Source organism: Pelodiscus sinensis, chromosome 11, assembly GCF_049634645.1.
Source record: "Pelodiscus sinensis isolate JC-2024 chromosome 11, ASM4963464v1, whole genome shotgun sequence".
Taxonomy (NCBI): Eukaryota; Metazoa; Chordata; order Testudines; family Trionychidae; genus Pelodiscus; species Pelodiscus sinensis.
The window spans coordinates 26,591,617-26,605,364 of record NC_134721.1 but is presented as its reverse complement, the minus strand read 5'-3'; the positions used below and the strand labels follow the sequence as shown (position 1 = coordinate 26,605,364).

Below are 13,748 nucleotides of genomic sequence, written 5' to 3'. Positions count from 1 at the left end.
ATTTTTACCATAAACTTTATGATTCTTTAAAAAAAAAAAAAAAAAAAAAAAAAGACAGTGTCTCCCCCTCAGACACGGAGAAAAGCTCTGGCTATGTGCCTCATGCATCCCCTCAAGGGATTTCTCTCTCCTGCACTGAGGAGTTCCTTTTCCTCAGCTTCCTCTCATATATCTGAGAGAGAGATTTTTCTCCGATTTAAAAAAATTTCTCTCAATCTTTTGCGCACCGTTCCCCCAAGCGGGGGCTCTGTTTTAAATGCTGTTTTTCCTCACAGGCTGTCAGTCTCGCTGTCAGACTAGCACTCTCAGTGCATTTATTGTCTGGACAAATACAGTGCAGTTCACTGTCATCAGTGAACATTTGGCATCTGGAGTTAGGAGAGCTAGAGGACTTTCAGTTCAACCAGATCTCCCTGAATCCTAAGCCAGCTCTGCCCCCGCTGGGGCTCCGGACAAGCACTTATCTGGGCAGATTTCACCAACAGCGCCCCGAGGGTCTAAGGACCTGGCCAATGTGCCTAAATATGCTGATAAGCCCAAGCCTGTCACGGCTAAACAGCACCGACACCAAGCAGTGCTGTACATGAAGGCAGCACAAGGCCCAGAGCGCTATTACCGCCTCCAGCACCTGCGCCATCCTCTCTGCTGGCAAAGCCAAAGCATACACCAGCACAGTATTCTTTACCACCTGTGCCTCCTTTTTGCCCTTATATGCCCACAGATTCTGTGCTCTCTTCAGTACCTGCAACATCCTTGTTTGGCACGGATTCCTCCCTACATTCCAAGGGCTTTTCCATGTCTATTCTTGACACTTCCATACCTCTGTTCTTTGGTGAGGAAGATCAGGCTTCCATCATGACCTCCACTTCTCCCAGACACTCTACGCCAAGGCGCAAATTCTCTTGCTCACAATCAGCCTTACCACACTGGCAACCTGCGCATTGGCTACCACCACCTATGCCAATGCCCCTCACATGGCCCTGCTTGGAACCCCATGGCACCTTACAGGGCTCAGCAGCAACACCATCACCATGTTTCCCAGCTCCGGTCCAGGCCTACATCCACTGTGTCCCTTGACATCTCAAGGGACCAAACAGATTTCAATCAGCCACTATGTGATGAGAAATCCATTACTTCTTCTCACCCACTTACATAGATCTCTCCTTCCTCCCCAGGGGACACACTCATGCCTCCACATGGCCTATCTGGGGATGATTTTAAGATCTTCCAAGACTTCTTTAAGACTTTGGCAAACACCTGCCACCGTCACCCAGTGGGCAAGAAGGCGGATAGGAAATATTACATTGCTCCTCAGGGTGCTGAGTTTTTATTCTCTCCCAACTCTGTAGTAATTGAGGCAGTGAATCAGAGGAGCAAGCAAAACATTGCCAAATCTACTTCTCCTGATAAAGAGTGGAAACGTCTGGATATTATGGGCAAACGGTCATACTCCTCCTACAACTACGTATTGCTTATTATACTGCGATGCTGGCAAAATACGCTCATCACATATTTTAGCAAATTACAGAATTTATTCAGTTCCTCCCAGAAGAAAAAATAGAATAAATGAGTGAACATAACGAGCGTCTCTTGATAGCCAGAACATTGCTCTAAGCTGCTTTGGACTCAGCTGACAGCTTCACAAGCCCTGGCCGTCTCTGTGATATGAGCCTTCTGGCTTCATCTCTCTAGTTTCCCAAAGGAGGTCCAGAAGAAGGGTGGAAGACTTTCATGGGCCCAAAGCTATTTGCTAATGGCACAGATGCTTCTTTACACTCCCTCAAAGACTCCAAGGCCACACTTAAAACGCTGGGCATCCAGGCTCCTGCACCGAAACGCGAACAAAATAAACCTTACGTTCAAAGATACAGACCTTCCCTCTTTGGTCATTCTCAAAGACAATACAACCCTAGATCTCATTGCCACTGTGACCAACAAAAAACACATTTTTGCTCAAGGAGGTGAATTGGGAGCTACCATCCTTGTCCCGTGAACATGAGATTGCCTATATGTCATTTCTCCCTATGCCCCTGATGCTGAAGAATAAACACAAGAAAGCCAGAATTGTATTAATTGTCCTTATGTGGCCGAGGCACATATAATAACTTTATCTGGTTCACCTAGCCATCTGTCAGGCAAGTAGAGTTGTGCCCTTTCCCCGTCTTCTTTCCTAGAATGCCAGCCTCACTCTTCATCCCTACCCGAAGATACTGTCTCAAAGCTTGGGTCCTTGATCCTTCTTGACACTAGAGGTTGACTTGTTCTAAGGAGGTATAACCGGTATTACTGAAGAGTAGGACAGATTCCATGAGATACCTCCACAAAAGGAAAAGTTTCAGCCTGAGGTGTGTCCAGAAAAGTTTTCCACCTTTTGATTATTCCCTCTCAATCATACTGTGAATATCTCCTAGAGATAACAGACAGGATTATCCATGAGCTCTATCAGGGTCCACAGCCTTCCACTCAGAGGTGGAGGGATTCCCATTTTGCTACCATTCTACAACTGTAAAGTTTCTGAGAGAATTGGAGAATCTCCCCTCCCTTCCCCCCCCCCCCCCCCAAGTTAAGGAACCCACACTTATTTGGTATTGTAATTTAGTACTTAGATGCTTTATGTGCTCTTACTTTTGAGCCAGTGACTAGCTCTTCCCTTGTTAATTTATGTCTGATAGCCACCTTTCTGGTGACCATCATCTCTGCTTAAAGGGTTAGAGAGCTTAAGATCTCTAGTGGCAAGTACTCCGTTTATAGTATTTTTTTAATGACAAAGCTTCATTACATCAATATCCAAAGTGTCATCTGAGTTTCACATTAACCAAGTTATCCACCTTCTGGTTTTTTTCCTCCAAAGTCCAGAGAGGATGTCATTTTACATACTTTGGTTGTTAGCAGGGCATTAGCCTTTTATATGAACAGAACTAAGTCACTTAAGAAGTCACCCAGACTGTTCATGTTTATTGCAGAAAGCTGCAAAGGTTTGGAGATTTCTACCTGGACGTTTTTGTCTATGGGTATGTCTACACAGCAAAGTTATTTAGAAATAACAGCCGTTATTTCGAAATAACTTGACCAGCGTCTACACAGCCAAACTGCTATTTCGAAATTAAATCAAAATAGCGAAGGGCTTATTTTGAAACTGGTAAACCTCATTCCACGAGGAATAACACCAATTTCGAAATTAGCATTGTGTAGATGCTTATTTTGAAATAGGGGGCCTCTAGCCCTTTCCCAGGGTGACCTGGTGGCTACCCTGGGCACAACCAAGAAAACTCCTCTCCCTCCCCTCCCTCCTCGGAGCCCTTAAAGGAGTAGACTCTGGCCACAGTGCTTGTGCCAGCTCCAAGCCTTCCAGTTCAGAGCCAGCAGTTGCTGCACCTGACCCAGTGGCCCCAGCATGAGCTAGGCAGCCACTGCCAGCTAGCCCTCCACTGCTCCCCAGGACTAGACTGCCAGCTCCCAGGGGCCAGAAAAGGCAGGCGCCTGCCTGGTCCAGTACAGAGATCAGGGACCTAATTCAGGTTTGGGGGGATGCCTCCAACTTCCATGATCTCCGCACTAAATGGAGGAATGCAACTGTCTACAGGCGGGTGGCTGCCAGCCTGGCCACCAAAGGCCACATGTGAACCCAGGAGCAGGTTCGCGTGAAAACAAAGGAGCTGCGGTAGGCACATGCCAGTGCCATAGGGGGGCAGCTCCCAATCCGGGGCAGCTCCAGATCCCTGCCCCTATTTTGATGCCGTGGACTGCATCCTGGGAGGCAGGATGGTTTGTGCCCCCCAGGTGGTCATCGACCCTGGGGCAGAGTTTGCTGCCTCCTGCTGCTCCAGCCCCTGCTGCCTCGCCAGCTATCGCTCCTCCTCCCACTCCTTCTCCCTCTCCTGCTTCTTCCTCCTCATGCCCCCAGGGACGCCGAGGCCCTGCACTCACAGTGCTGGGAGATATTTGGGCTGGTGAGACTCCCAACCCTGAGCTTCTCCTCCCCCTGCCAGCTCCCTCCTCCCAGGTTTCCCCCTCCCTCCTGCCCTCTCCCACCTTCTTTCCCCAGTCTCACGTCAGTTTCATTCCCCCAGCCCCACCCCAGTTTTGTTCAATGAAATGGCTTTGTTGTAATGAACACACATGTCTTTTATTGTACAGCAGGAAGGGGGGTTAGGGGAGGGGTAAGTGGAAGGATGAGAGGGAGCAATGAGGCACAAGCCCCCAGTGGGGCACACCAGGGAGACTGTTACTGCCTGCAGATCATGCTGCCAGGCTCGCAGCAACACATCCAGGAGAAGCACCAGAGTGCCCAGGGGTGGCTCCGGCTCCATACTGCAGAGTGCTGTGGTGTCCTGAGTGAGGGCAACCAGAGCATGCAGAGAAAAAAATGCTTTGCTGTCCCTCAACGAGGTAAGCAAGCAAGCAGGGAAACCTTAGAACCGGCTGTTTGGGGCGGCGGGGAGGTCCCTTTAATTACAGGTCTCAGAGAGCCTCAGGCAGCAGCCACACAAGGCTTGACCTGATGCCCTGCCAGAACCGGTTCTGGCCAGCCTTAAATGCGATTCAGCATCCTGTCAGTGTGGACGCACTATTTCGAAATGCATTTTGTGTCTAGATGCATTATTTCGAAATACGCTATTTTGAAATAACGCTGTAGTGTAGACACATCCTATCATATTTGCTATCGGCATATGGATTCTTCCTAGGGTGTAGGCCTATTCCAAAAGATCTCTATCTACATCTATGGCATTGCTCAGCTATGGTTTTCTGAACATTTGAAAGGCTGCCTATTGCATTTCCACACATACCTTTTTCCAAACATTGTTCAGTGGACCAGTCTTCTAACAAATTTGGCTATTGAAAAGGTTGTGTCATCTTCTGTCATGGACTTGCCCCTAAAACCACCCTTTTCAGCAGGAGGGTACCTCTTGGTAAAGAGGGTGCTCAGAAGGACACTACTGGAAGGAGGGGTTACTCAACTTATGTAGTAATTGGAGTTCTTTGAGATGTGTTGTACTGTGAATGATCCACTATCGGTCCTCCTTTTGCTTTGGTATTTCCTCTGGGGACTCCATGTTGGAGAAGGAACTGCAAGCAGTTTGCCCACACAGCTCTGTATAACCTCAGAGTGGGGCACAAGTAGCATGTACAGACCAAATAGGCACTGCTGCCAGAGATCTCTAATTAAAGGTGCAAAGGCTGTGAGCACATCTGAAATGGAGCACCCATAGGCAGAGACCTCTCAAAGAACTCGAGTTGCTGCACAAGGTAAGGCCTCCTTCTTCCTCTCCCCTCGCTCACATTTTCCATCTTGCTTTGCCCTGTCTCCTGTTACCCACTTCCAACCTGTGTTCATTGTGCCCCCATATTTCCATTCCTTTTTCTGAAATACAAAGAATAATAGAGGCCCCAGCAGAGATCAGGGCCTCATTCCCTGAGGTGCTATTGAAATGTAATAAGATAGACAGCGCCTGACCCAAAGAGCTTACAGTCTAAACAGTAAAGACAATGTGTGGAAATGGAAGTATTGTTATCATGTTTTACATACAGCCTCTCCCCGACTTACGAACTGGTTACGGACCAAGCAATTGGTCGTAACTTGGTTTGTTCAGAAGTCGGACCCCATAGAGTTACACGTGACCGCGCTGTTCGTAAGTGCGTATCGCTTTCGTAACTCGGGTCTACCATTTACAACAGCTTTGGTTGTAAGTCGACCGTTTGCAACTCGGGAACCGGCTGTACGGGGAACTGAGTTTCACATGGACTGTGGTTTGCTCAAGGTGTCTCATACACAGTCTTCGGCAGAGCTTGGAACTGAACCTAGTGCAAGATGTTACATGCAAGACTATTGTGTTTCCAAGACCTCTAATTGTCATGTTGTGTTGTGATGAAACTCCAACCAAAAGAACCCAAGGGGAAATAACTTTTGCCATTTTAAAAAACCAAAACTGGATGTATGCATGGATTTTAAAATTTTTAGGAGGGATTACAAATAATGATTAAAAAAAATTCAGCTCTAAAAGGACTTTTTAAAATAAGGATAAAAGTATTGAAATTAAGAATAAAATATGTAAAAATAATTTTCCATCATGCAAAGATTTAATATCTTTAATTCAGAACTAATTAAATACTAATGGTAGGAACTGCTGGTCTCTTAATGTATGGGGCTGGATACATCAGTAAATTGAATTATAAGAAGGTCTCAAGGACTGCATCATATATTCTAAATTTGTTAAGTATACTTTCTCAACATTTTCTGCATACAGATCTGAAGGACAATCTATATAATTTCTAATCCACACCCCTCCCTCCCCCCAAAAAAATTATTGGCTGTTTCAGCAGAATGTCTTGTCTGCTTGTGTATTAGGTTGACTCATCATAGTGAAATCTGAGAAAAATGCCTAATTAAAATATTCTAATTTATATTTCAGATTTTATAGTTAAATCATTTCTAAGACAAGATATAAACTTAAGTGTTTCTTTCTTTACTAGAGCACTTTCTTTCAAAGAGTGGAGGGGACTGCACTTTCATTCATCAGTTCATAGAGTGCCAGAGTGAGTACAGAGCATTCATCACACTGACTGAAAAATAAAAACAAAAATATCAAATATGTCACTTGAAAAACACATTTTTCAGTACTGCTTAATATTTCTGCAGTAGTGCAAATGCGCTATAAATGTAGAATTATGGCATTATGAACTCCAGCAAAGCTGACTCTTCTTTTGTAAAGTTCTAATCACATTACCTGTGTTTAACACTTATCCACAATTACTTTCTATCAGTAAGAGAGTGCGAGTGCTGCAACCTTTGCCAAATGTGTGTTAAAATTGACTGAATTTTGCAACATTAATGGAAAATAAGGGAAGCTACAAGCCTGACTAATATTGTCAATTAAAACAAATGTTGCAGGCTGCAGCATTCAGATAGGGATGTGGTAATGTACCTGTTGTCTCTTCTCTGTTTTGCATTATGTGTGTCATTTCTGATAATTTTAAGGTTTTAAAATGCAGCTTGTGTTGTTATCAAGTGTGACAGTAGGAAAGAAACTATAAAAGAAAAGACTAGTGTTCTCATGTGGAAATAAAATGTTTTTCTAAAGAAATGGAGCATAAGTGCTTACACTGATCTTTTATGAAGGTAGATAATTTTTGTGCTTGAGGTGAAAAAACTTGCTTTTCAAAGTAAATGGTTTTGAGTGTAATTAGTAGAGCTGCAGGCATGTTGGCATGGAGCAATTGATTAGGGGAAAATTCTATTATTATTTAATTTGTTTTGAGGTGGGACAGGAACAGCAGTTGGGTAGAAACCTGAAAGTGCTATGAAAGCATAGCTGGAAAATAGAACTCTTTTTGATAGCGTGGAGACAAGAACAGTGCTTTTCCCCTCCCCCATTATTCCACTAGGAAGGACTTCACAAAATGTGTTAATTTAAATGGTTAAAGTTACACCTAACTTGTGAATTAATAAACCAAGCTGAGAGAAGTACTCAAACAGAAGTGAGGTGATAACTTTTCGACACTTGACCTTTGTAGTTATGCATGTTGACTGCTGTTCTGTTGCTTAGATTCACTTTTCAAATGAGTCAAGGACACCAAAATCATGAGCCTTAAAACAGATATGTTTTAGGTTTTGAATACTTAAAGTACATTTGAGTCTCACTTTCAAGCTTTTCTCTGTAACTATGAAGCTTAGAAACATACAGGTTGGACCTTCCTGGTCCAGCACCCTCAGGACCTGAGTTTTCTTGGATCTGGAGAGGTCAGTGCTCCTCTGCTGGATGCCCTGCTTCTGAGCTCCTATCTATAGGGGCACCCTGCCCTGCTGCTGACCTGCCACAGTTGCCCACCCGCTGCCTCAGGGTCTCCCAGGGTTCCTGGAGGGTACTGCTTGGCTGTGCTGCCAGTCCCGCTGCCTCAGGGTGTTCTCTGCCAGTCCCGCTGCCTCAGGGGCCACCCGGCTCTGCTGGTCTTGTTGCTGCCGGAGGTTCCCCAGCCAGGGCCGTCCAGCCACTCCGCCCTGCTGGTGGGACTGCCCTGCTGCCGCTGGGGATTCCAGCTACCCACCTCCACCATCCCCACTGCCACCAAGGGTTTCTCAGGGTTCCTGGTCAGGGCCTACCAGTCACAGGCGGTCTAGCTGCAGCCAGGGGTTCCCCAGCTGGGGCCGGAACTCCCTGACCTCTTCCTGGCCCCGTTGATGCCGTCTGGCCCAGCTGGGGTTCCCCAGCTTCTGTGTTTCTGTGAGGCTCTTTGGTCAAGTAACATCCCTAGTGCTGCCGGACTATGGATGTTGCTGCACTAGAGAATCCTGGATTTGGGAGTTTCAACTTATATTCAAAATGAAGGTTGACATCATGATATATTCACAAGAGTACAGGAGTTGGGACTTGAAAATATACACCAAATATTATTACTCATGCTAAAATCACCAGAGGAAGCAACTGGGCCATGATTACTGCTAGTCTACATTACTAGCCACATTATTCTGACTTCTCTGTTTGTTTCCAGTTTTTACAGTTGTCCAGGTTTTTCTTCTTCAAGAAGAGACTGGAGAGCAGTAAAAATTCCTGAAAATAACGAGCTGCCAGTCAAGCTTCCTATACTAGTGCATGTTTGCTACAAAAGAGAAGTAGAATAACCAGTAATATTGTAGCAAAATGCAGGACAATGTAGCACTTTAAAGACTAACAAGATGGTTTATTAGATGATGAGCTTTCGTGGGCCAGACCCACTTCCTCAGATCCTCAGATTATCAGAATAATACAGTAATATTGTATCTGCCAGACACCAGTAGGAGAAAAGGGAATGAGACAGCTTTACATTTATGTTCAGATTAAAAGAGGCTTTTGTGGTGACTGAGCAGCATTTCTAAGGGTACCAAGGAGAACGGAAGCATGTCTACAGTGATGGGGGGGGAAAGGAGTAGCATGTGATAGCAAAGGACAAGCAGGGGGAAAGAAAAACAGAAGATAAAATGAAGAGTATAAGACTGATTTTCTGTTAGAGAGCAGAATACTGTGTTCAGAGGTACTATAATCCATGTAACCAGCTACTGTAGTTGTCAGGGGTGTTATGTGATCAGTAATGGGAGTGAAGTTAGTTGGTGCCATCTCAAATTGGGGATGGGAGAGTTGGCACATAGTTCAGAAGACTCTAATTCACTGAGGAGTTGAAAAGAATTTACTTCAAAATCCCCATTCATTTACAATGGAAATTAGACTTCATTGCCAGGCTTAACATTTGGGCCATGTTACTTGAAAAGTTTTGTGAAACCCTGTTTTGAATGGTCTGGGAAAACAGTAGCTTGATAATTTGTTAATTGCTCCTCATTTATTCCCTCCATTGCTCACAGCTTTTTGCATTAACTGCTGTTTTGCTTCACCATATTTGAGGTAAAATCCTGGTCACTTGGAAGTAAGTGATAAAACTCTCATTGATTTCAGTGAAGCCAGGATTTCACCTTTTCAATCTTTTGTTAGGACTGTGGTGATAGACTGTTTTCATTACATTTAAAGTTTTGTTTACCCTGAAAGATTCTCTGATGCTTTGACTAAGTATTAATAAAATGATAATGCTTTAAGTGTTACTTGTGAGCAATTAAGAAGGGAAAGGGAATTTTAAAACATTGCCTGGATATATGTGGGATTGTTTCCTTAAGCTTCCCACCATCTATACGCAGACTTCATTTCATGTTTTTAGACACGTAGGACTACCGTTTTAAAATCTGTATAACTTCATGCACTGATACTTTGGATAAAAGATATCCATGTTAAATATTTAACATGTTGTTCTGAACTACAGGCAGTCCCCGAGTTACGCGGATCCGACTTGGGTCGGATCCGCACTTACAAAAGGGGCTTTCTCGCCCCGGAGCTCGCAGGCAGCGGGACCGCCCAGAGCGCAGCGGTCCCGCCACCTCGACCTCCGGGGCGAGAAAAGCTACTCCGGGTGCCCCTGGTCTGCTGGGGACCGTCTCCAGCAGACCAGGGACACCCGGAGCGAATCTGGGGAGGCGGAGGGGTCCCGCTCCTCTGAGGCTTTGCTATGGCAAAGCCTCAGAGGCGCGGGGCTCCGCCGCTGCTGCCGCTTTGCTCCGGGTGTCTCTGGTCTGCTGGGGACTGTCTCCAGCAGACCAGGGACACCCGGAGCAAAGCCAGGAAGGCGGAGGGGTCCCGCACCTCTGAGGCTTTGCCAGAGCAAAGCCTCAGAGGCGCGGCACCCTGCTGCTGCGGCTTTGCTTCCCGTGTCCCTGGTCTGCTGGGGGGGGGGAGGTCGCAGCTAGTGCCCCCCCCCCCCCCCAGCAGACCAGGGAGATTTGGAGCAAAGCCCCGGGCCAGTGGTAGAGCAGCTGAGGCGCTGCCGGTTGGTCCCGCAGCACCGTTCCTTGGCGCTACTGGACCAACCCAGCAGCACCCCAGCTGCTCTGCCCCAGGCGTCCCCAAGTCAGCCGCTGCTGAAACTGACCAGTGGCTGACTACAGGAAGCCCCTGTCTGGGGCTTCCTGGAATCAGACGCTGATCAGTTTCAGCAGCAGCTGACTTGGGGATGCCTGGGATTCTTAAGTTGAATCTGTATGTAAGTCAGAACTGGCATCCAGATTCAGCCGCTGTTGAAACTGATCAGTTTCAGCAGCGGCTGAATCTGGACGCCAGTTCCGACTTACATACAGATTCAACTTAAGAACAAACCTACAGTCCCTATCTTGTACGTAACCCGGGGATTGCCTGTAATGGCACCTAAACTGTTTTGAGGAAAAAGACATTATTATTATTATTATTTATTATTTCAGTAGTGCCTACAGGGCCCTATTGTGCTATATGCTGTACAAACACACAGTTTGGGGTGTTAGACACAGCACTAATAATATAAATAAGAAGACAGTCCCTGTCCCAAAGATATTGAAATATAAATTGAAAAGGCAAAGGGTAATTAATTTTAAGCTAGAAAATAAGCAAAAATACCCCTAAAAAGCTCCCAAACAATAGACTCCTTCATACCACATTCATTATCACAAAAAAGCAAACTGACTTTAAAACAAATATTTGCACTTAACTTCTGAAGTGCAGAGTCTCTACATACATCTTAAAAAACTAGAATACTATACCATTATGCCAGCTTCTTCAGGAACATTCACTGGAGATTTTCAATTCTGGCATGGGTAATCAAAAACTTGAACAAATGCATAATTTGTTCACCCAAAAATATGGATACAGTTTGAACCTCTCTAATCTAGAACTCTCCTCCAGAAACATCAGTTGTCCAGAATTATTTTAGTTAGCCATTTTTCATGGGTGTGGCCAAGTTTCCTGCAGTCCTATAAAGTTTGTTTAAAGCCACCAGTACTAGCTCTAAGTATTGAATGCTGTTATCTAGCTCCAATTTACCCCTAAATGTCCTCTAACAGCACAGTAAGCACTGGAAATTTTGGTAATGCTGCTAGACAATATTGACCTCCCATTGTCCAGAAAATTCTCTTGTTAAGAACTGGTCAGGTCCCAAGAGTTCCAAAATAGAGAGGTTTAACCTGTATCATAGAACACTAGAACTGCAAGGGACCTCAAGAAATCATCAAGTCCAGTCCCCTGGCTTCATGGCAGGACCAAGCACTGTCTAGATCATCCCTGATAGAAGTCTATCCAAACTGCTCTTAAATATCTCCAGTAATGGAGATTCCACAGTCTCGCTAGGCAATTTATTCCAGTGTTTAACCACTCTGACGGGAAGTTTTTCCTAATGTCCAACCTAAACTTCCCTTGCTGCAATTTAAGCCCATTGCTTCTTGTCCTGTCATCAGAAGCCAAGGAGAAAAATTCTTCTCCCTCCTCCTTATGACACCCTTTTAGATACTTGAAAACTGCTATCATTCCACCTCTGAGTCTTCTCTTTTCTAAACTAAACAAACCCAGTTCTTTTAGTCTTTCCTTGTAGGTCATGTTCTCTAGATCTTTAATAATTTTTGTTGCTCTTTCTGGACCTTCTCCAATTTTTCCACATCTTTCTTGAAACGTGGTGCCCAAAACTGGACACACAATCCAATTGAAGCCTAATCAGCGCAGAGTAGAGCGAAAGAATGACTTCTCGTGTCTTGCTCACAACACTCCTGTTAATGCATTCCAGAATTTTTTGCTTTTTTTGCAACAGTGTCACACTGTTGACTCATATTTAGCTTGTGGTCGATTATTACCCTAGATCTTTTTCTGTAGTACTCCTTCCTAGACAGACACTTCACATTCTGTTTGCGTGAAACATTATTCCTTCCTAAATTGAGTATTTTGCATTTGTCCTTATTAAACTTTATCCTATTTACCTTTGACCATTTCTCTAGTTTGTCCAGCTCATTTTGAATTATGACCCTATACTCCCAGTTTGGTATAATCTGCAAACTTAATATGCCAGCATCTAAATAAATAATTGATGAAGATATTCAATAGAATCAGTCCCAAAACAGACCCCTGTGGAACTCCAGCCATTACGCCCTTCCAGCATGATTGTGAACCGTTAATAACGACTCTCTGAGAACACTTATCCAGCCAGTTGTGCACCCACTTTGTAGCAGCCCCATCTTGGTTTTTTATAGTTAAGAAGGTCATGTGAGACTATATCAAATGCTTTATAACGTCTAGGCATACCACGTCCGCCACTTCTGCGTTAGCCACAAGACTTATCAAAGAAAGCTATCAGATTGGTTTGACATGATGTGTTCTTTACAAATCCATGCTGGCTGTCATCTTATTATCTTCTAGTTGTTTTCAGATGAATTCCTTAATTACTTGCTCCATTATCTTCCCTGGCACAAAAGTTAAACTGACCGGTTTATAGTTTCCTGAGTTCGTTTTATTTCCGTTTGTATAGATGGGCACTGTATTTGCCCTTTTCCAGTCTTCTGGAATCTCTCCCATCTTCCATGACTTTTCAAAGATGATAGCTAAAGGCTGAGATACCTCCTCTATCAGCTACTTGAGTATTCTAGGAAACATTTCACAAATCCCTGGTGATGTGAAGATGTCTAACTTTTCTAAGTAATATTTAAATTGTTGTTTTTAACTCCTAAATGTACGCTATTTCCACTAGCATTCAGTATATTTAGTTTTTATTCAAATAGTTATACTTATGTCAAAAATAAATAGACAAGAGTACTTTAAATTTTTTTAATAAATCCAGTATCTGCCAGCCTTATTAATGTTGAGTTGTAATTTACTGCGAAACTGTGGACTATGATATTAATCTTAAAATGGCAGTATTTGGTTGTTTTTCTTTTCTTTTTCCCTTTTTCTTTTCTTTCTGTTTGCTCTGTCTTTCTTGCCACTTCCCTATTTGTGGTTCGCAGCTTTCATAGACTTCTTCCAAAACTGACTCTATTCTAGGCTGTTGTACAGATGGAGGTCTCGGACGTCCATTAATATCCAGCCCATGTATCAAGACTTCAGTTTTCTCCCTTTCCTTGTCTTCCACCCACAACCACTGCAAGAGCCATCATAACAGTATAGCTCTCTTGTCTCTGCTGAACATGCTCTTACCAGTGTAGCCTGGTCTTCCTCAAATTGTCTTCATTTGGAGCAACCCCCATATTTTATTTTCTATCAAGCAGTGTTTTACCATTTGTCCATCTCACCATCCTAATTTCCCTGGAGAAGAGCATACTGAAATCTTTTCTAGTGGCTAGTCTGGTCACTCTTTTTTTACATAAGGATGGGTCTAGTTAATTTTATACACTGTACCTTTTTTAAATTATTGGCAACTTCTTGACACAAAGAGCTGGGAGCAGTTCC

General features: G+C 44.2%; 1 protein-coding gene across 18 annotated transcripts in view; it reads left to right on the top strand.

Moving 5' to 3' along the window:
- SLMAP (sarcolemma associated protein) overlaps nt 1–13,748 on the top strand; it is a 203,684-nt gene that overhangs the window by 140,206 nt on the left and 49,730 nt on the right. For 13 of the 18 annotated variants that reach the window (XM_014577409.3, XM_075938864.1, XM_075938860.1 and 10 more), the window contains one exon: nt 6,472–6,534. The exons of the other annotated variants lie outside the window; for them this stretch is intronic. In XM_014577409.3, coding sequence (XP_014432895.1) covers nt 6,472–6,534 — 63 coding nt within the window. The remainder of the gene's footprint in view (nt 1–6,471; nt 6,535–13,748) is intronic. 18 annotated transcript variants of the gene reach the window in all.